Source organism: Barbus barbus (genome assembly GCF_936440315.1).
Source record: "Barbus barbus genome assembly, chromosome: 32".
Taxonomy (NCBI): Eukaryota; Metazoa; Chordata; class Actinopteri; order Cypriniformes; family Cyprinidae; genus Barbus; species Barbus barbus.
In genome coordinates, this window is record NC_136760.1 from 19169492 (window position 1) to 19192562 (window position 23071).

The 23071-nt window shown below is 41.5% G+C and overlaps 1 protein-coding gene across 1 annotated transcript in view; it reads right to left on the reverse strand.

Annotated features, from left to right (window-relative positions):
* The window catches only part of LOC306852254 (pro-neuregulin-3, membrane-bound isoform-like), a 160976-nt gene that overhangs the window by 10513 nt on the left and 127392 nt on the right, over positions 1-23071 (reverse strand). Inside the window, exons 3-5 of the mRNA XM_079388965.1 lie at positions 6472-6545; positions 2587-2616; positions 64-166 (exon numbers count right to left, since the gene is read on the reverse strand). Of these exons, the coding sequence (XP_079245091.1) occupies positions 64-166; positions 2587-2616; positions 6472-6545 (207 nt within the window). The remainder of the gene's footprint in view (positions 1-63; positions 167-2586; positions 2617-6471; positions 6546-23071) is intronic.

Below are 23071 nucleotides of genomic sequence, written 5' to 3' on the forward strand. Positions count from 1 at the left end.
ATAGTATATATGATTTGCAATGTCAATTAATTTATAATTGCTTTGATTTTGATTTGGACTCACTTGTTTTTGCAGTAAAGAGCCATGCAAGCCACTCCCAGCAGGCTGATCCCCATGGCTATGCTGAAGATGGACAATATCTGTCTCTGATAGGTTTCTGCACTCTCTGAAAAGACAGACAAGGACAGCACACACTCATCTTCAGGTTTAATTCACAATTATCACTACGCCAGTCTTGACTGAACAAAATAATATTTTGTAGCTAATTGGCTCTCATAAGTTGTGTAAAAAAACAAACAAGAAAAAAACACAATAATGGAAACATTCCCTGTGCGAAAGAATATGAATTTTTAGAGATGATTGGAAAAAGACTGTCTCAAAACTAATCGGCTAGTTCTATCATTTAACTAGCATGCAGACATGTGCACACAATCACATTAGATTTAATGATCAGGAACAGAGAGCAGAGAAAAATGCGGGGAGCTGTCAGCTAGACATTCGTATGTGTCAGAGGTCAGGCAGGCTTGAAATGCGTTTGAAGAAAGAATCGGCCTAATGATCAGTTTATAGACCACCAGTAGTACCCTATGAAATCCGTTTTTTTTTTTTTTTTTCCAGATTCCATTTTTAATTTTCTCTGGATTCTATTTTTTTCTAGACTTTTTGATTTTTCTAGCGTTTTAATGGTTAAATTAAATTTTATTCATCAAATAGCATGTCTAATTAATTGAAATAATGAAACTTTTAATATCAAACAGCAATTCATTTAAAGTAAAAAAAAAAAAAAATGCATTTTCTTTCTTAAACTCAGTTTTATTTTTCTGTCTGCATTTTCTGCATTGCGGAAAGGAAATCATAGTTCCCTTACATGAGCACTACTGAACTGAACTGAAATTTGAATTGGAATGACAGGAAGTGGAATGTCACCTTGACAAGTTAAAATAATAGCATGCAGGGAAATTAAGTGTTCTTCTATTGGTTCAGTTCAGTTCAGTTTTTTCAGCTATAAGGATCATGACCCTGATTAGTACTCATCTGGGAGAAGTTCCACTAGATGTCAGAACATGGATGCTGAGATTTGCTGTATGACTCATATCCTGCCATTCAATTGATTGTGAAGGTGTTCAAAGGAATTCAGGTCTCAGGACCAGAATCAGTAAATATCTATGTGTATCTATCTACGTGCGCAGGAGCAGAAAATGGCCATTCAAAACTGTCTAGTGTTGGTGGGAAACCAAGAACAGCTAGTGGGACAGCAGGGACCAAACGACTGGTCCTCTCTGGACACTGAGCCCCGGTTTGGTGGAGGGTCTCTGCGAGCAGATGGCTAGACTCCCTCACAAACACACACCCGCGACTGAAATGCTCTCTCATGCCACAAATGCACAGAGCTGACCATTCATGCACACGTGCACTCAACCCCCCCCGTCTCTCTCTCATGGAAAACACTCCGTAATAGCCACTACTGGACTCGCTCACCATCCAGATTAAAATCACTGAGGCAGTCATTTCCAAGAAGCAGAAATGCATATCAGTTCCACTTTAACTATCTCTCCTTCTATGACAGTTTTTGAGGAAATCTTGAGGCGAGTGTGTGAAGCAAGACTAATGGAAAACTTCACAGGATTCACTCGTTCACTTAAAGAAATGCTTTCAGTTGTCAGGCACATGAGTAAGGACGGTAGGGCAGGGTGTGTAGATACAGAAGGGGAGAAAGCCTGTGGAAAATCCATTTTCACAGCAGTTTTTTGGGCCCCTGTTTGTTGACACTGCTTTAAGTCTGTGGATACTGTGGTTTGTCAGGGTAAAGGCACATATTTAGCCCTGGGCTATATGATATTTCTAATCCCCAGACACTTGCAACATGCTACCTCAGCAAGGTGCACACCTTGGGGCTTCGCAGTAATTAACAGCGACATACATAGCATCATGCGCAGACGAGTGCAAGCAGACACACATGTATGCGCACAAACCGCACAGACCGCATCGCCCATACAGATGCTGCCCTGTGCCTTTACAATACATTTCTTTTGCTCTGTTTCCATGGAAACTCAAGAACATTAGGCTTCTGTGAGGAACAGAGAGCATCATGTGTGTTTGTATACGTTAATGCTCGTCAAGAACGAGAGGAGAAGCCTGTAGGTGTTTATTTTTCGAACATCATCACGATGCATGGTTTAAATTTATAGGAATTTATATGAGAAAGAGCCTTTTTTAAATTGTTCTTAACCATTTAAATGGTTCTGCGGTGTGACGGATGCATCTCAATTCAAGTCTTTCAATTCCAATGTGGTCATAAATTATTTAAAATTATACAGAAAATTAACAGTGAATGATATAAAAATTAAATATGTAAAAAATATAGTTACAAATTATATATATATATATATATATATATATATATATATATATATATATATATATATATATATATATATATATGTATATATACATATATAGATCCAAGATGGAGTACAGGATGTCAGAATTCGAAAATAATTTCATATTAAGTAATTCTGTGCACATGTTAATGAGGCAGAAAAGAAAAGGGATTTAAGAAAATATAAAACAATTTCACTTCCTTACCCATAAATTCAATGCCCAGCTCATCTGCTGCTTCAGGGAGAAATAACAAAGAGAAAAGTGGTTAAACAGAGGGAGAGAAAGACAGAAACAAGGAAAGAGATGTTATCATACAGATTTCCACAAACAAAGACATATTAAATCACCCAGATGATAACCGTGAATAAAAAGCAAGCGAGATTTGTGTCAACTAAAACTGTTCATTGTTCAGAAAGAGAAAAAATTCTGTAGCGGCATCGTTTCGGCAACAAAAATAGCTTTCTCTTGATTACCCAAGATACGAGCAGCCGCAATATTGAAGAGAGTGAAGCAGTTTATAATCAAAAGCACATAAAGGCCTGTTAGTTGCCTGTAGAAAAGATAGGCTCCTCTAGAGAAGCTGGATTTTGTCAGAGACGGGCTTTAGAAATGCCTCTATGTCAACTGTAATGCCCAGGAGATGCTTAAAATGGTCTTTTCTAGTTGCAAAATTTTATTAATTCATCCAAAGGCTTCAACCAATATGCCTACTCTTTAAGGGAGTGTTCTCCAGCAGAGCACGGCACAAGCAAATCGCCTTTCTGAATGCACACATACCCTCTCTCTCTTTCTCTCTCTCTCCTCTATCCCACTGAAGCCTCAGAACTGCTGGTCCTGATAAAGAGAAGAACACTCATGCTCTTTTCATTTGAATAGTCCCCTTTTTCACGCTACTGTAATATAATCTCATTTAAATTAAAATGAAACCCTCACACTTAATTGCTTTTCTGACAGAGGTGGTCTAAGGTTTTTAAATAGACTGCTGCTTGCCCGAGAAGGATTATTTTAGTGGACATACTTAGAGGAGAAAAAACAGAAATCAAACAGAGTGACAGAAAACCTTCTGTCAAATGATGAATCGCCACATAGTAGCCTCAATTTTTCAATGCTGCGTTTTTGCATATATTCATGTGGCAATTCAAACATGATCTGTGGGAAAATAATGAGCCGAAATGTCTATTTTTTTTCCATCTGGAAGCGGTCGTGCAGCAGTTCTTAATGAGAATGCAAGGAATGGTAGTTTTAGCCAATTCCTGTTTATGATTTAAATTTGTGGCGAATCAGGACAGAACCCTTGTTTACTAGCAGCAGCACCATAGCGCAGGCACAATGAAGTATGAGGAATCGCTTAAAGGTTGTTTTAAATGCTAATGTAAGCAGAATTGTTGGTAATACTCCTACCCGAGATTTTAACACACTGTCTCTCCTCTGGGCCTTTTGAATTCGCAGTGTTTTGTGGGATCGGGTGAGATTTTTAAAAAACACAACACGGCTCTGTGAGACAAAAGGCCCAGGCGACGATCCAGCGGTTCTGTCTTATCCCTACTGCCAGCATTGCTTGGCCCATTCATGCTGCGGCTGCCTCTGATTGCCCACAATAACTGCCACATTCATCCAGTCATAATCGCTGTGCTGTCATGATATGCATGCATTCCTCGAATCCTGGCAGCAAGGTCCTGATGTACTGCTCCCATAAACCACAGCCTTCCATCCGCTGTCCCGTCACCCTTGGGAGACATTTACGCCATCGAAGAGAGATGGGACCCAGCGCACTGCATCAACGTCAGTCGCTCAGAGACTGAGCGGAAGAAGAACTACAAAACTGAATCAAATCCTTAATCCTTCTGTTAGTTGGAGCAATAGGCGAAAGCTCCTTTGTGCGGCTTACTTACATAGCCTAATGCTCGAGAGATAAATACCTAAATGAGAGGGGCCGCTGTCCCCTGAGCAAGCCAGTCGTGAAATCCGTCCCCTTTGAGTCACCGGCTGAACCCATGGTTTATCCACAGCTTGGAAAACGGCTTGACTAACCAAACTCCTTCCACACAAAAATAAATATTCTGTCATCACTTACTCACAAAAAATTGTTTCTGAAGACTATGCTGGTCACTCTTGTGTTTCAATTTTGGGTGAACTACTCTTCTAACACATCCTCTCATACAGTGCAGAATTCCTCATATTGAGCAGTGGGGTTTCTGCAGATACTGACCCCGCAGTGTTTTCTTATGCCAGGGAGCTGGGGGGAGGCAGGGGCCAAGCAGAAGCAAGGCTCTTTGGAGCATATCTTATGTGGTAGTCGATATGGAGACAAAAACGACTGTCGACGGATGATTTGTGCTAGTGTGTTGAGCAGAGATAGATTGTGAAAAAGCTTAGGGGACAAAAGACTAGGTGGCAGATAAAGCCAAGCCGCCCCCAGGGGGTGATTTGTGGCTCATTTGGTGGGTTAAGTGAATAAAGATGCACTGGGCCATACACATCAGAATCAAACAAGGAATGGGGAAAAACAAACAATGGGCTCTATAGGGTGGAATAAAAATACATTGAAAACATAATATTGAGCACTGTGATTGCTGCTCATGCGGGCCACTCCAAAGCCTGTTGTGTTTGTTTTCATGGCAGGAAAGGATTGTAATTCAAGCATAATCTGGATTAACTGGCTCATCTCTAACCATATTGTATAGATGGATGAAAAAAAAAAACTTAAAAAAAAAAAAACTATAGATGCTGAAAGCTTCACCCACATTTAGCAGATTTGCAACAGCAGACCTACAATTGCTTTAATGCTAAACGGTGTCAACAGGAGGGTGGAGGAGGCAATACCAGCAGGACTGTGTAGGTGTATCCGTGAAGAAGTTGATGGCACTGCTAGAGATGAGGGCTCCATCTCAGAGCATGATGGATAGCAGGGATATAAATGCTCTCATTGAGAAAATCAGATATGAAAGAGAAGCATCAGGGACACAAAGTGGGCCTTGGCAGAAAGGCTACAGAAAAATCCCTTTATCAGCCACTCAGTGGGGTCAGCAACTCAAAGTGCACTAAATGGGAGTTTGGGTTGCTGTCTCACTCACTGTAAAAGATCACTCCCCAAAAGCTAGACAATTCATACAACGCAAGTCATTCTGAGAAACAGCCTCGCTGCAGATTCATCGGTGCGCTGGACAGCTCTTTTCTCTGCTTTATCCTTCCTTGGCTTTGAGTTCCTTTCATATCGGTATAATAGCTCTCGGAAAGTTGAGTCACCGGAAGGTTTTATGAGGTTTCACAAATCTCTCCAATACCAACCTATAAGAAAGCAAGCATTTCTCTTTGACAGCTTTTTCAGTGATCATAAACTTTCCTTTGGCTACTTGTGCTCCTCTCTGTTTTTTTTAACCTGTGAGACACTCATCTAGCACAGAAATGGCTAATGACTTTAGCATCGACCTAAAATTAGCAAAGCAATTACTTGCATTCAGGGACTTTCATAATGGCGGGGGAAATGTACTCTTCATGAAAAATGGTCACTTGATAACATTTCATAGCCACTTTGAGCCTTGTTAGAATCTACAATCACATTGTGTAGCAGGACAATGAAAGTGAACGGGTTACACACTATATCTGTCAAGCTAAACAAAATCCTGCTGTTGAAGAGAGAAGAGCCTTCCCATAGAGAAAATAGTATATGCAAATGCTTTCTGATTTTCATGAGAGTGTGGCATTGTAGGGTGATGGCAATTTCAGCACTTAGAGCAAGAGGTATAATTAACTACTTAAGCAATACCCGGTTCTGAGAAAACGCCAGAGAACTCTCAGCCCTGGAGGCTAAGAGACTCACCTGATGCTAGAGAGGCAGGACATCTCTAAAACTAAGACTGGAAAGTAAGTAAACAACAAGTAAATTATGTTCTCTCATCTTTGGTTTGCTGTATCATGAAGCATTTTGTTGCCGAAGGGCTTTGTTTTGTTCATGCTAGTAGGACTGGAAATAACTCAATAACTTTGTGTTTATCCAAACCACATTCATTTTTCCATGTCTTCAATTATATTAAAAAGATTCCCTCATATTTTCCTTCGAAGAAAACATACAGTGACAAAAATACATACTTGGGTCAGATAAGATGGAGTCTGTCTTCGGGACAAACTGGTCACAACGAAGTCCACGGTAACCCTCTTTACACCTGCAAAGGAAGAAGAATGTTCAACATTTCAGTACAGAAATATAAATGATCTGGGTGTCATCAATATTTTAGGTTAGAGGATGTTTTTATTTTATTAGACAAAGTTAAAGACATTTATTGCATCCCACTAAACATTGGACGTCGGATAGACGTGCAGATCATGTCTATATTGGGTCCGTCGGTCCATGACCAATTCTGGACATCTATTCGACGTCCAAACTAGGTCCACTATTTGGACGTCATTTTGACGTTCAACATTTGACCTAATCTGGCTTATTTTTTTTGGACGTCATTTGGACGTCTATGGCAGTTGTGATATACACATTAGACGTGCGGTAGACGTCGAAAAAATACGTCGTCTGGCGTTACAAAACAACCCCATCAATGGACGGAAATTGGACGTCCAAAATGACATGGAAAAGTCGTCACTACGACGTCACATTGCGCAGTGGGATAGATCTCTATTTCAAACAAATGCTGTTTTATTCAGAGAATTCTGAAAAACAAAATCACGTTTCAATGAATATATTAAGCAGCACACCTGTTTCCACATCGCTAATCATAGGAAATGTTTTTCAGTATTAGATCAGCATATTAGAGTGATTTCCGAAGGATAATTTGACACTGAAAACTAGATTAACGGCTGCTGAAAATTTTGTTTTGACATCACGGTTTCACTATATATTAAATTAGAAAAAGTTGTAGCAATCTTTCACAGTATTACAGTTTTTACTGTATTTTTGATATTTTAAAATAAATTAATATAAAAAATAAATGAAGCCTTGGTGAGACCCAAACACGTTCAGGTGGTAGTGTATATTTCAGGCATAGTTTACATTTTAATATGCTATCTTTTCGTCAGCCTTTTATTTTAAATCACCTTTTAGTTGTTTTTGCAGCTAAAATATTTATATACTGTCATCATTTATTCACACAAAAGAATATATGTTGTTTGTCTATACATTAAAAGTCAATGGACCCTGATATATATTATACTTTCAAAAACATTTCAAAGTATCTTTTTTATGTAGTGTGATAAATTACAGAATTTTCATTTTGGTGTGAACTACCCCTTTAAACAGTCCTGTGGTGTGACAAATACATTTTTAAGAGTCCAAATATCCTATGCAATGTCTTGACTAATATAAAGTCATAAAAACAGCATTAACTAATTAGTAGAAAATGTTTAAAATAATTATAAAAGGAGCATGTCACACTGCAGGGCACCACTGTCACTGCGTGTCATGTCATGCCAACCCATTTAGAATACAGATGTGGCATTTATAATACTGCGTCCACGTGTCCATCCATCATTATGTCATTTTCACTGAGAGATTGACTCGGCATTAGAAGTCAGAATATCCAGAAATGTTATAAATTAGCCTCATGAAGAAAAGGACGAGGAAGTAAAAGAGGGAGGGGTGATAGACACAAGAAAGAAGAAGAAAAATAGGGATAACAAGGCGGGTCTGTCCAGAGCTCAGTGGTGCCTGCACTCGCACAGATAACACAGTCTTGACATTTATGTCACATCCCCACTGAGCTATGGGACCGTATGGAAAAGACGAAGGCATTTGACTAGACTTTTACTGTGAGATCTATGTGAAACAGGGGACTTCTTCCAAAAGTAGCAATGTGTTCTAAATCTGTGTCGAAGAACCACAGAGAACAACAGCTGCCCTCCAGCTAAAGCATTTCAGACATCTTCTAATCTCGCTCTCCATCTCTCTCGCCTTTTCCTTGCATTTTTTTGAAGTCTTGCCCCTACAACTGTAGTTTTCTCATGTGCAAATACATATACAACACACCTCTGATGCTGCAAACACAGACTCATCTCCATTTACCAACAGCATCACGCCTTTTATTCGGCACGTTTACCAGAAAATTGCCCAATTCTGAGATCTGCCTGTGATCACTTCTCTCCTGTGCAACGCTAACATAATTTTGACGAGGCATACCATGATAATGACACTTCACAAAAGGAAACAACAAGCATACAGGCTGAGAAGCATCAAATAAACCCTTGATCTTGATGTTGTTTCATCTGGCTTCGTCTGCAGTGTGTGTGCGACAGCTGCCTAGACTCAGTCTTGTCTGTGTGTCTGGCTTGGAGAAGCATGACTGAGGTTTGCTTAAAAAAACAGGGAAGAGTCTGTAAAATTACTGCAAAGCGGGAAAAACATGGTTAGACTGTAATTACAGTCACGGAAACAGGTGAGGAGCATGAAGTGTGGTCTCATCTCCTGCTCCCTTGCGCTCTGTTAGCTCACCGTCTAGTTAACACCGACTCCGACAGAATGACGGCCATGACTGTCAGCAGCCTATTTGTTTGTTTCTCCCCTTTTTTGTTAGATGATACAGTAGAGGTTTTAGGCGTATGCCGAGAAAACAAACCGACAAATGATTTCATGCATCATTGTTTACTTGGTATCGAAGGAAAGGAAAATCAATGTGTGCGCATGTGTTTATGACATTCGAGGTGCCTACAGAGTAAACAACAATGTAAACTAGAATTTCTGCATCTGCTTCATGGCTTTTCATTATCATTCAAGGACATGTTGCTTGGCATCAATGATCGTGCTCCCCGTTGGTTAAATTACAGCTAGAGAGAAAAAGAGAGAAAGGATATATCTTCCCCGAAGGAGGCCAAGGCAATGAGCAGGACTCACATTTGACTACCGCCCAGCTTGCTAATTAAAGCTGAAGTGTGTAATTTTTTCAATGTTAAAATACTCTCGTCCCAGCTTGATATGCGGAGACGACTAAAAGTAAGCCATTAGTGGGGCTATTTCCCTGAAAAGTGTAAACACTGTGTCTCTGTGGCCCTGTCAAGACATTGCTCTGTTTGTTTGAGAATTCTGACCAGCCTCACACAGCAACCATGGCTCAGCCAATGGTGTGAGTTAAGGGGCGGCGCACTCATGTTTCTGCCTAATAACAGATGGGCAGAGTTTTCTGAGGGAAACCTCTTTGAAAACAATCATTATTTTTCAGTAGCATTTGGTGATTCTAGTGGCGTAGAAAATACACTTCAGCTTTGAAGGTATGTGGATGCAAGTTGGAATAAACAGATGAGCTCGTTTGTGCAAAAATGCGTGTCTGCGAGTGGGATGTGGGAGGTGGTATTCTTTTCCTCCCTGTCAAACAGCTCCCACATAACAGACTGAGCTTGTGGCTTGCATGTGGGTGCTGCATACTACCCACATTCACACACCCACATACAAACACACATTTACACAAAGATATTGTCATCGCTCTTCAAGATCCTGTGACAACTTTCCTCCATAAATAAGGTGCAATCTGATCCTGACATTCTCTAGTACAGTGGTTCCCAACCACGTTCCTGGAGGCCCCCCAACACTGCATATTTTGCATCTCTCTTTTGTTTGACACACCCATTTCAGATCTTGGAGTCTCTACTAATGAGCTGATTATCTGAATAAGGTGTGTTTGATTAAGGAGACAAGGAAAACATGCAGTGTTGGGGGACCTCCTGGAACGTGGTTGGGAACCACTGCTCTAGTATTATTGATGGATAGGGATGCTAAAATAAGCCAAGTATTGGAAACAATCTCTATTCAATTGTTCCTTACCCAGCATCCCTGTTAAAAAAAAAGTGCTGTTTAAGAAAAACGTCTTAGGTTACGTATGTAACCATGGTTCCCTGAGAGGGAACGAGACACTGCGTCCTCTAGAGGTCGCTATGGGGAACTCCATCTACGTGACCCGTGTCTGAAGCATATATACAAAAACGCCAAATATTGGCCGGCGACAGCCTATGACGTCACTCCCGGTGCGAACACAGTATAAAAGGGCGCCGGGAGAAAGCGTCATCCACTTCTTCGTCTGAAGATGCATCCGAAGCATGGCCTAAAGTCTAGAGGACGCAGTGTCTCGTTCCCTCTCAGGATATACCCACGCCGCCATGCTGAGGGAAGTGCATGCCATACCAAAGGCGAGCACTAAGCATCAACTCTTATCAAAAGATAAAGGAGTTGTCCCTGGGATGAATTGACAGCTGTCAGTGACATTATCCCCTTCGGCCAAAGGCCTGAGTTTCATACCCCGGAACTTACCTGATAGAGGCCGGACCTCCTGGACCTAGGGTAAAACTCAAGGCTTGGAATCAGAAAGAAGGATTCCTTTAAGGGGATACGACCAAGCGCTTAGGATAGTAACTAAGCCTGGCCTGTCACCCAGGGGCTACTGCTTGCTCAAGAGCTCGCTGAAGGAACTGTATCAACAGATCCTTAGTAGTAGCCCCCGTTCAAATAGTATCACTGAGGAGACATAGGTAGAGTGGGGCCCAAGGAGACTGGGGCCTAACCGACTCAAAGAATGGGACGAAGCCTCAGCGCGTAACCCATACCATACAGGATTTTTAGAAAAGACCACAAAACACTCGTGTGCGATCTTACCACAGTGTGGCTTTCAGAAAGTGCACAAAGACTAGCGTGCGCACTTACCATAACATGGATTTATAAACATCGTTCTTTTCAAATGCTCTGGAGGGAGCAGCATGCTCATAGATAACCCTCTATAGCGAGGGGAGCAGTGCCGGCTCGACCAACAAAGAGAGCTCGTGAGGGAGCAGCATGCTCAAAAGTAACCCTCTATAGCGAGGGGAGCAATGCCAGCTCTACCAAGACAGAACTCTGGAGAGCGGAGAACTTAACTCTCAACATGAGAGGGCACTCATACGCCCAGAAGGGAGCGGCATGCTCAAGGTGACCCTCTAGAATGAGGGGAGCAATGCTAGCTCTACCAAGACAAAGCTCTTGAGAGCAGAGAACTTAACCCTCAGCATGAGAGGGGCTCAGACGCTCAGACGGGAGCGGCATGCTCATATGTAACCCTGTATAAAGAGGAGAGCAATGCTAGCTCTACCAAAAACAGAGCTCTAGAGAGCGGAGAACTTAACTCTCAGTTCATGAGAGGATACTAGCACATACGTGAGTAGAGTGGGGCCCAAGGTGAAAACCGGGGCCTAACCGACTCAAAGAATGGGACAAAGCCTCAGCGCGTAACCCATACCATACAGGATTTTTAGAAAAAGATCGCAAAACACTTGGCGTGCGATCTTACCACAGCGTGGCTTTCAGAAAGTGCCCAGAGACTAGCGTGCACACTTACCATAATCATGGATTTGAAATGTCTATTCTCCAAATGCTCTAGCTTTAAAAAACGTAACTCTCTATCAGATGCTCTCTGGAGGGAGCAGCATGCTCATAGTCAAAAGTGACCCTCTAAGAGAGGGGAGCAATGCTATCCCGACCAACAAAGAGAGCTCGTGAGGGAGCAGCATGCTCAAAAGTAACCCTCTATAGCGAGGGGAGCAATGCCAGCTCTACCAAGACAGAGCTCTGGAGAGCGGAGAACTTAACTCTCAACGTGAGAGGGCACTCATACGCCCAGAAGGGAGCGGCATGCTCATATGTAACCCTCTATAAAGAGGAGAGCAATGCTAGCTCTACCAAAAACAGAGCTAGAGAGCGGAGAACTTAACTCTCAGTTCATGAGAGGATATTAGCACATACGTGAGTAGAGTGGGGCCCAAGCTGAAAACCGGGGCCTAACCGACTCAAAGAATGGCACGAAGCCTCAGCGCGTAACCCATACCATACAGGATTTTTAGAAAAGACCGCAAAACACTTGGTGTGCGATCTTACCACAGCGTGGCTTTCAGAAAGTGCCCAGAGACTAGCGTGCACACTTACCATAATCATGGATTTGAAAATTCTATTCTCCAAATGCTCTAGAGGGAGCAGCATGCTCATAAGTGATCCTCAAATGAGGGGAGCGATGCTAGCTCTACCAAGGCATAGCTCTGAAGAGCGAAAACCTCTGGATAGCGGAAAAACTCAACTCTCAGCATGAGAGGATACTCAGCACATACATGAGTAGAGTGGGGCCTAAGGTAAAAACCGAGGCCTAACCAACTCAAAGAATGGGACGAAGCCTCAGCGCGTAACCCATACCATACAGGATTTTTAGAAAAGACCGCAAAACACTTGGTGTGCGATCTTATCACAGCGTGGTTTTTAGAAAAATGCACAGAGACTAGCGTGTGCACTTACCATAACATGGATTTAAATAACGTTTCTCTCTATCAGATGCTCTCTGGGGGGAGCAGCATGCTCATAGGTGACCCTCTATCGAGAGAGGAGCAATGCCAGCTCGACCAACAACGAGTGCTCGTGAGGGAGCAGCATGCTCATAAGAGACCCTCCATAGTGAGGGGAGCAATGCTAGCTCTACCAAGAAAGAGCTCTGGAGAGCGGAGAACTTAACTCTCAGCATGAGAGGGAACTCAGACGCTCATAAGGGAGCGGCACCAAGACAGAGAGGATACTCAGCACATATATAAGTAGAGTGGGGCCCAAGGAGAAAACGGGCCTAACCAACTCAAAGAATGGGACAAAGCCTCAGCGCGTAACCCATACCATACAGGATTTTTAGAAAAGACCGCAAAACACTTGGTGTGCGATCTTACCACAGCGTGGTTTTTATAAAAATGCACAGAGACTAGCGTGCGCACTTACCAAATATGGATTTTAGAAACCGTATTGTCAGATGCTCTCTGGAGGGAGCAGCATGTTCATAGAAGACCCTCTAAATGAGGGGAACAATGCTAACTCTACCAAGAAAGAGCTCTGGAGAGCGGAGAACTCAACTCTCAACATGAGAGGGAACTCAGACACTCAGTAGGGAGCGACATGCTCATAAGTGACCCTCTAAATAAGGGGAGCGATGCCAGCTCACCCAACAAAGAGAGCTCAGAAAGGGAGCAACATGCTCATAAATAACCCTCTAAAGTGAGGAGAGCAATGCTAGCTCGACCAACTATGAGAGCAACCTGACAAGGAGGCCTAGAGAAAAGCCTGATGTGCTGAGGTTTCTGAATAACGGAGCTCTAAGAACGGAGACTCGACTCTCACATGAGAGGAAACTCGGACGCTCAGCAGGGAGCGGCATGCTCATAGGCAACCCTCTAAGTGAGGGGAGCAGTGCAAGCTGGACCAACAGGGTAGAGCTCGGAGGGGTACAGCAGCAACGACGATCAGGTCGTTAAGTAACAAAGCTCTGGGAGCGGAACTCTACTTACAGCAAAAGAGGGAACTCACACGCTCATACGAGAGTAGTATACTCAAGGTGACCCTCAACAGGGAGGGGAGCAAAAACTAGCTCTACCATGATAAAACTCTAGAGAGCGGAGAATCTACTCTCAGCATGAGAGCTCAGACACTCAGGAGGGAGCGGCATGCTCATAAATAACCCTCCATATTCTAGGCGAGGGGAGCAAAGCCAGCTCGACCTACAAACCGAGGGATACCTAACAACCCGAACAAGCTGCTGGAAATAGTATCAGGGTAATAGGTAGCTGAACAGAAGGCAACAAGGGGTCAGGGAAACTGCTACTTAAAACCCTAATAAGGGTGAGCAGTTCTAACCTAAACCTCTATGCACCTATCATGGCCTCGTTTGAAGAACAAAAGGGCCAGACTAGAAAATGCTGCTCCTCAGAGCCAAAGCATTGTAATAAAGCAGACGGCTGCTCCTCTTTCCTCGAAAAGAGAGACAGACGAGAGCGGAGCTTTTAGAAAAACGCTCTCAGTACATGCAGCGCACAAACCAAAGACGCAAAGATCATGTGAGTCATCAAGCATCAGATAACGTGGATACGGATGCACACATCTCTCAAACGCCTTGCTGGTGCTCGCCATTACAAAAGTAAAGCATACTTACCTCGTAAGATGCACGCTTCAAACAAAACAGTCATTGAAGACGAAGAAGAGGATGACGCTTTCTCCCGGCGCCCTTTTATACTGTGTTCGCACCGGGAGTGACGTCATAGGCTGTCGCCGGCCAATATTTGGCGTTTTTGTATATATGCTTCAGACACGGGTCACGTAGATGGAGTTCCCCATAGCGACCTCTAGAGGACGCAGTTCGAAGTTCCCTTGATAGGGAACCTGGCTTCTCTATTATCACACGGCCAATACATATTCATATGTATCTGTTTGGGTTTGCGGAAAGGAAGTGGGAAGTGGGCATTGCAACAGAATGATTTTTATTTGTTGAATGACATTGACTGATGTCTGCTTCACCATTTAGGATGTTTGTTTGTGAGACAACCTTGCTTATCAAATTCAGCACACAAACCCTACCTCTTCAACAAGTATTTCTTCAACTCTGGGCACGTTTATGTCCCAGAGGTTGAGTTCTGTTCAAATGAACAGTTTACAAACTTTTTAATATGAAGACTGCATTAAAACAGTCTTAGAAATATTTTTACTTACCTATCCAACTTTTATTGATTTACCCTTGTCCCTGATCCAGACTTGCAATATCAAACTATGAAACTACCCATCATAAATTGCGATAATCTACCCAAATCATGAAATAAACCACGTCCATTATTGTGTGAAAATCAATTATTGTAATATTTTAAAAAGTAATTCATATATATATATATATATATATATATATATATATATATATATATATTGTGACGAGTCAGCTGCCTCCCCCCTTTCTATCATCACCACCCCGTCCCGTATTCGCCGCCCTTCACCAGGCTCCCGACGGGAGTGGGTGTGTGAGAGGAGGGGCGCTGAACACCTAGGGCTGGCGGCGTGTGATGAGGTGCACCTGATGTGAATAGAGCCTCATCACCGCCGCTGTTTAAACGCCGAGCGCGCCTCTCCTCGGGAGACCGGTCTCTTCCCCGTGCATGCACGCTGGTGTCCTCGTGGGTCCAGGAAGGGTGTGTCGAGGAGGACTACCGCACCCGTTAGGCGGCTGACGGGCCAGGATGCCGGGCCGTCGAGTCCCCCAGAAGCGCCGGGACCATAGGAGATGGAAGGAGCCGCGCAAGAGACGCCGCCGCCACTCGCTCCCGGCCCCGAGAGGGGAGCGCGTGCAGCCACCGGACTCCGCCCCTTCCCTGGACCCTTCCCTGCCGAACACTACCCTCCTTCACTAGCCCCGCGGCACAACGAGGACACCAGATTCCCCGTTTATTTGGACACTTTTCCCCCTTTGGACACTTTTGTACATTTTTATTGTTTAATAAAAACCTCTCCGAGGCTTGACGCCACACCCACTGTGTCTGTCGTTGGCTCCTCCCGCCACAATATATATATATATATATATATTCAAAAATAAAATTGTATGAAAATTATATTTTATATATATATATATATATATATATATATATATATATATAGAGAGAGAGAGAGAGAGAGAGAGCTATAATATATAACACAAAAACAATGTTATATATAATTTTTTTTAGTAATTATAAGATTTTTTCAATCAAATAGTTATGTATATTCACCCCCCCCCCCAAATTTAAAAATGGCATATTGCCCGCCCACTTGTTGCGTGCTCAGGCACGGTGAGAGCCACACAGATGCACGTGAACACTGAATTCAGTTCACTTCCTCATTTATTTGTGCCAGAAATGACACATACATGCAAATTTACGTCAAAATGCATGTCTCTACAAGTATCCTTGTAAACACAGTTGCTTATGGCTTAGGTGAAGGTAAACAATTGAGAAAGAAAATGGATGTATAACGGTATATTTGTTCACAGCACTTTCATGTTCCTGTTGCTTTCTGTGTCATGAATGTTAATCAAACAACAAAACACAGAGAAAAATCAATTTTGTAGCTTCAACACATATTTATTCGATTTAATTTATACAGTGAAGGCTATTTTACATTGGATCATTCAATTTCTGTACCTGAATACACCCCAATCATTGATTTTTTTTTTTTTTCCAAATAGAGCTATTCAAGTCATCTGGTAATTTTGAGTTTTTTTGCTTCCCCCCGTGGGATGTATATATATATATATATATATATATATATATATACCGGTTCACATTTACAGCTCTGCGTGTTTGCTGCGTAAAACCATCAGTCGATTTTCTCTTTGGTCTAAATGAAAATGCAAATTCATCTTTACCATTGGATGCCGCTTTCGGAGTGGTAAAAATAGCTGTTTAAAAAAAAATTAATCGTTGAGCGTAACGTTTGGGAGTCATTGAGCAAGTAAGGTAAAAAATAAATGCATATTATAAGACAATGAAAGTGATTTTGACCTTGCATGCATGCCAGCCTGTTGTTGGGGACTCCCAAAACCAAAAATATGAACCTTTCATAACATATAATAGGGGCAATTTAAACTCATACAATTTCAGCGCAAAAAGAACTAAGAAAAATACCTAGAGAAAAAGTAAAAAAATGTTTTCAGAGACTTTATATTTTAACATTCAACAGGGCCAAAAGTGCAGTTGAATAAAACCCCACATATGACATAATGTATGTACAGAAACAGTGTAGAAAAACGGTAAAGAATAAATTTATTTTCTTTTAAGAGCCATACATTTACCCTGAGATTTGTTAAACTAAGAGTTTTTCTACTTTTCACATGCTTTTTAAACCACAAAAGCTCGACTTGAAAATAAACCTATTAAAATGGTAATCACGCATGAGTAGATAAGTCCCCCTAAGCTTTTACTTGCGGAAGTGCAAATACTCAACCGGGAGTTCTCCTGACGACGGCATTGTCATGACAGAGCACTGGTTAGAGATAAGAGGAAGCAAGGCGTTATGTCACAAAACAGTTTGTGTGGAGTCTATCTACCAGCGTGAGGATCAACGACTGTCTGAAGGGGAGAGAAATGAGTTAGAGACATCGATGGCCATCTTCACATGTGACTTCACAGCTCTGACACACACAGGTGCTATTCCATGAGGCTCTGATAAAAGGGTGATCACAGTTGGGTAAATAAAGCAGGGCTCTGTTCCCATGGCTCACCCAACACTAAACTGTTCCTGTCAGACTAGTGATCACACAGGTGTCAATGGGAACTAAATGACATTTTGTCACACATCATATTCTGTTTTTTTTTTAGGTCAATGTTGATGGATTGTTCAGATATAGGTGCCGATGAGATCTGGCATGAAAGTGCGCACATGTTCACAAGGATCATCTCACTTGCACGCCACATCATGACACAAACCGTGCCATGTGCTAAGACACTGCAACTGAACTGTCAGTGCCTGTCTCTTTACAATTAAAGCATGAATATCTAATTTTTCATCAGATATGGCGAAATAATCCAATGAAGCTGTGAGAGCGGCAGTCTGTCTCAGAGGTGTTTAAAAGCTTATCCCCCTTAATATTATTTGCATGGCCCTTCTTCAGTCAGGGCAATGAGTGTAATTCTGTTAAATTGCGATATTGTCTTTCCCATCATTCCTCAGTCTCTCAGTCTTTATATATAGACTCTGCTTAATCCTTTCCTTTTTAATCAAGACGCTTTGATGCATTCATCATGCCATTTTATTTAATTTGCTATTCCCCCGCAGGGGAGGATAGAGGTGGACACTGATGGAATCAACGTGCCGATGAGATGTGCATAGGTTCTGCATCTCTGTGGTAATATTCACCATGGTAACTTGACGTGCTTGTGGGCTTAGTGCCCACTGGATTTGACGCAACCACAGAAAATAATAGCGATGGGCATTGTTGCCTACGAGATGGTAAATGTTGCTAAGAAGCCTCAGAGTCCATTAACATCCTGCAAAGGAAAATTGTTCCACGTATTCAGAGTTTTAGCAGCATCTCTCTAAAAATCAATGCATTTGATTGACAACTCATTACAAGTTACCTGTACCTGAGTACACTTTTTCTTCCATTGGAACAGAGCAAAATTTCTATCAATTCAATCTAGTTATTAAGGTTGTTATTGTAAGACACTAATCAAGATTTCATAGAAATTTTAATGCCGGAGGCTGTATTGACCATATTAAGATCCTAATTAAATGCACTTCTTATCTTTGTTCTTTAAGACAAGCACAAATGCTTTATCTGTAGCCACCTTATCTGTGTGACGGACGTCTCTTTACTTGAAACTGGAATAACAGAATTACATTTGCTCTGAGTCAATATTGTTTTTTTACTGTGTTTTCTCTTAATACACAAAAACGAAACTATATCTTCAAGCAGGCCATGCATCCCTTAGGAAGCTTTCAGTGAAATTATAGGTTGTATAGAGTATATGCTAACATTATTCTAACCTCTTGTAGGCATCACAGAATGCTAACAAGGCTAGAAAATCACAGGTGGCTGCTAATTTATAGTGTCAGCCTGTTTGTAGTCTTGATGACACAGAGTTGTTATTTAATTATATTTAACTTGTTAAAGCTGAAGGGCTCAAACTTGCCGCAGTCATCGTTTAATCTTCAAGTGCGTGACATATGTTTACCGTGTCAACAAGAACCATGCCATTTTTGGTCTCTGTGTCTCCCTAAAGTATCCTCAGAAAGTTTGCCTTCGTTTAGTGACAGCTCCCTCCTTCACAAGGCACAAGCAGGCGTCTTCACATCCCCGCGAGTGATATTCACAGAGGCAAACCGCCGCTGCCAAGTCTGAACAAAAGTGACATGCTCTAACCTGGGGTGGCAGGGAGCTAAAGGTCTGGGGGACATGGTTTCAACTTAAACACCCCCGCCACTGCACAGCTTGCGACGCTGCTGAAAATGCAGAAAATATCCTGGGGCTGGACGAGATGCATCTCGGTTCAGTCAGGAATATTAACAGCACGGAAATGCTTGTATTCTTTCATGTGGCTGCTGCTTGGCTGATAATGCCTGTACAGAGTAAGACAAGCAGATGTAAGATCACTCAGGGGAAACCCATCTATCTAGCAGAGTTTTGAGTCTTTTTTTGTACTTTTCTTGGAAATTTACTATAGGTATTCCCTCTTTGCTTGGCTGGGAAATACATTAGACAATTAGACAGGCCAAAGCAGCACTTTTAAGCATCTGGTGCATTAATTAGCAGCTCTTATGAAGGTCTGAAGACCAAACAAACATATCGAGGAAAAAAACTGATTATTCGCCAGTTCATCAAGGTGTATGACAATAAACAACTCCAGATTTTTAAGTAGCAATGAGGCAAGGCTGTCGATCAGAAAGTATTTCTCAGGCACCGTTAACAAACCTGGCGTTCAGAGGCACTGTGTTTCCTCTTGCGTGACGGAACACAAACGCTTCGGGTGCTGGATTTTGGCAGCCATCAGCTCTCGCATCTTTGCCTGATCAAACAATCCCCACATTTTCCATCGCTGGCCCGGAACTTCTGCGCTACTATTCATCCGGCCAACTGCATAGTTTTTATGAGTGACCTCGCTGTCAAAAAAGCAGATGCTCTCTGACGTTTTAAAATTGTTTTGCGTAAATAAAGACGTATCCTTTGTGATTCCGACATTTGTGATTCCGACATTTGTGATTCTGACATTTGCTTCAGCAATGTTAATCCTGTCAGCGGCATTCAAGATGACTGAGCTAAAATAATTGAAGATGAGAGTGTGCTCAGAGGGACAGCATCTCACTTGTGTGCCCCACAAACGCACACACACACACACACACACACACACATACAAATGAAACTAGGCATGCTAACTCTAAGACACACACTAATTCGTGAGTGGCTGTTTAGCAGATTTAGGACACTAGCTGGATCCGCTGGTGACGGATTAAGGTCCTCTCTCACAGAGGTGTGCCAGTTTCTCCCATCTCACTCTCCAGCACCTCTCAGGACGGAAAGTAAAGGGCAGCCATCTTAAACCCATCTGAGCCACAGCTACAGCTAAGACTAAAGTGAAAGGCTTGTCACCAATCTCTACCAAGCGCCATGTGTCAAGGACAGGCTTTTGGAAAGAGGAAAAGCAGGCTTAAGGTGCTCAGGAGTGGCTAAAATCCATAACCTGTCTGCGTGCCAGATGTAATTCACTGCAAAATTTTTGTAATAGCAATGTGAGAGGTAATAGGCGTGTCATGGGTCATATTTATTTGTGCAGAGCATTTTGAGAGCGTGGGATGTTCCGTACATCTCTGCCTCGGCTTGCTTGTAAGAAAATTAAATCAGAATCTAATCAATAGCAAGTTTAACAAATAACTTTTTATTCTAGGAACTCACTGGTGAATAAATAAGAAAATATCGGTGTGCTTACAAGAACGTTTGGTACATATGCATCACTGTCAGCTGAGGACAAGAATAAATCTATAAGGTTGCAAGAAAGAGCACTTTGGGAGGTAGTTTTTCAAGCACAATTTTGCTATAATGAGCTTCTCACAATTGTCTAGAAGCCTTTTGTCTCCCTGCCAAGGAGCGGTTTATTTGTGTTTACATTTTGCTTCTCATCACATTGTTATCTTCACATTTTGGGATATGTTCTGCCCGAGGCTATATTCATGATGTTGGCTTACACCTCATAATTTTGCTCTAATAATAAGCATTCCATCTGTGAATAATAAGATTAGATGCCATATTATGTAAATATGATTCTTCAGTCTCTTTAAAGAAATGACTGATAGGTGAGGTGTATTCTGTCATAATTTACTTTACTTACTTTACTTTACTTTTAGTCATTTAGCAGACGCTTTTATCCAAAGCGACTTACAAATAAGAAAAGGTAACTAAAACTAAAAGTTAAAACTCTGTAAATACTCTATATAACACACATTTAAGAAAATATAGAAATGAAATAAAATTGACAAATGTATACAACAACATTTCAATAGTACACATCTAAAAAAAAAAAAAAAAAAAAGTTCACCCTCATGTTGTTCCAAACCTGTATGAATTACTTTCTTGAGTGGAACAAAAACATTATGGAAACACTTTAGTACAGGGACCAATTCTCACTATTAACTATACTCTCACTATTTGACTTGCTTATTAGCATGCCTATTATTATTAGCATGCCAACTGCATAGTTTTTTTCGCTGCTTATTAGTACACATACTCTGCATGACCATATTCTACATCCCTAATCCCAATCCTACCCAATATCTAAACATAACAACTACCTTACTAATAAGAAACAATTTAGTATTTGTTAAGGCAAAAGTCACAGTTAAGGGTTTGTTAATGGCGTGAATTGGACTTTAAAATAAAGTGTGACCAAAGTTATATACTGTAACAATATATTCCAAAAAATAAAAATGATAATATAATATAATATAATTTTAATTTATTGTTTTCTGCTGACTTGAGAGCTGCTGTGATTAGTTCATTGAGTCAGTGAGCTGAACTTGATTCAATGATTTGGTTCTTTAGTTCAACCCACTTAATCAGTGATCTGGTTGCAGCAGTTCTCTAATTAATAGCTAGTTGGAGAGGAAGATCAGCATTGGACTACCACTGAATACCTCATGGTACCTTTTTGATGTTTTGACTTGGTCAATTTTAGACCTTAACAGACAAACATGGTCACTATAAACTGCCATTGTAGAACTGTGTAAATATCCTTTAAAATAATACCATACAAGTTTGGAATGTAATGAGGGGAGTAAATAATGGGCAAATCTTTGGGGGTGAATTCTTTCCTTAAGTTTAAATGCAAATATCAGGATGTGAAAGTTTTCACTTTTATTTTGCAAGTCTTCGGACATCTTATCATTGTCTGACTGTGGCCACTTTTCTTGTTAGTGTCTGGTTTGTGGGCTGGGTGACATGGCGTGTCATTGTCACCGTTCATTACCTCTGCATTTCCTGTGCCTGCTGTGACAGAGAGGTAACGCCCCTTCACAGAGAAACCTCATTCCAGCTCCACAGGGAGCACTTTGTCTCGTCCATACTGCTATTGCATAACAGAAAATAACAAACAAAGAAATAATAAGATTTGGTTGTGTGGTAGGTAAACGTTGTCTGAAAGGCACTGGAACCCTGACATCCTAATCCTTATTAAAAACCTCATTAATGAGGTCCTCCGGAATTCTAGGTTTAGGTCTTGAACGCAGGTAATAGAATTAATCGCACACACAAGGGCTTACCGTCAAGAACACATATTTAATTTAAAGACTTATTGCAAATGGAGAGTTTAATGTCTGCTGCAGGGGGTTTAACACCCGAACACGGACTCTCAGCAGGTCTAGCCCAAAAGAAGAATTTCTGTCCGCTCTCTGATTGGGAAAAAAAAGAGACTGATTAGAGCATCTGGCCACTGGCAATCAGACAGACAGGCAACTTTACGTTTCATTAAAACATAATTAAACCATCCTTTTACGTTCTAGTGAAAACACTATGTTAATTCACCCCAAGTCCAATGACCAGCGCTTTTAATTCAAAGCGTGCCTTTCCTCTATTAAACCAAATCGAGTTTCAATAATTTATCGGGTCAGTACGCCTTAAATGAGCTTCTGTGAAGTAGCTCTCAATAACTTTCTTTCTTGTTTTAACTTGTATTTTCTAGACCAGGTTTCCTCAAATCTTTCCCTGGAGGTCCAATCTGCTGCAGAGTTTAACTCCAACCCTGATCAAACTCACCTACCTGTGATTTTCTAATGATCTTGAAGACTCTGATTAGCATGCTCAGGTGTGTTTGATTAGGGTTAGAGCTAAACTCTCCAGGAATGGTCCAGATTTGAGGATCCCTGTTCTAGACTATGTGCAATGGTACACTGTAAAAAATGATCGTGATTTTAACGGTAAAAAACTGTGAA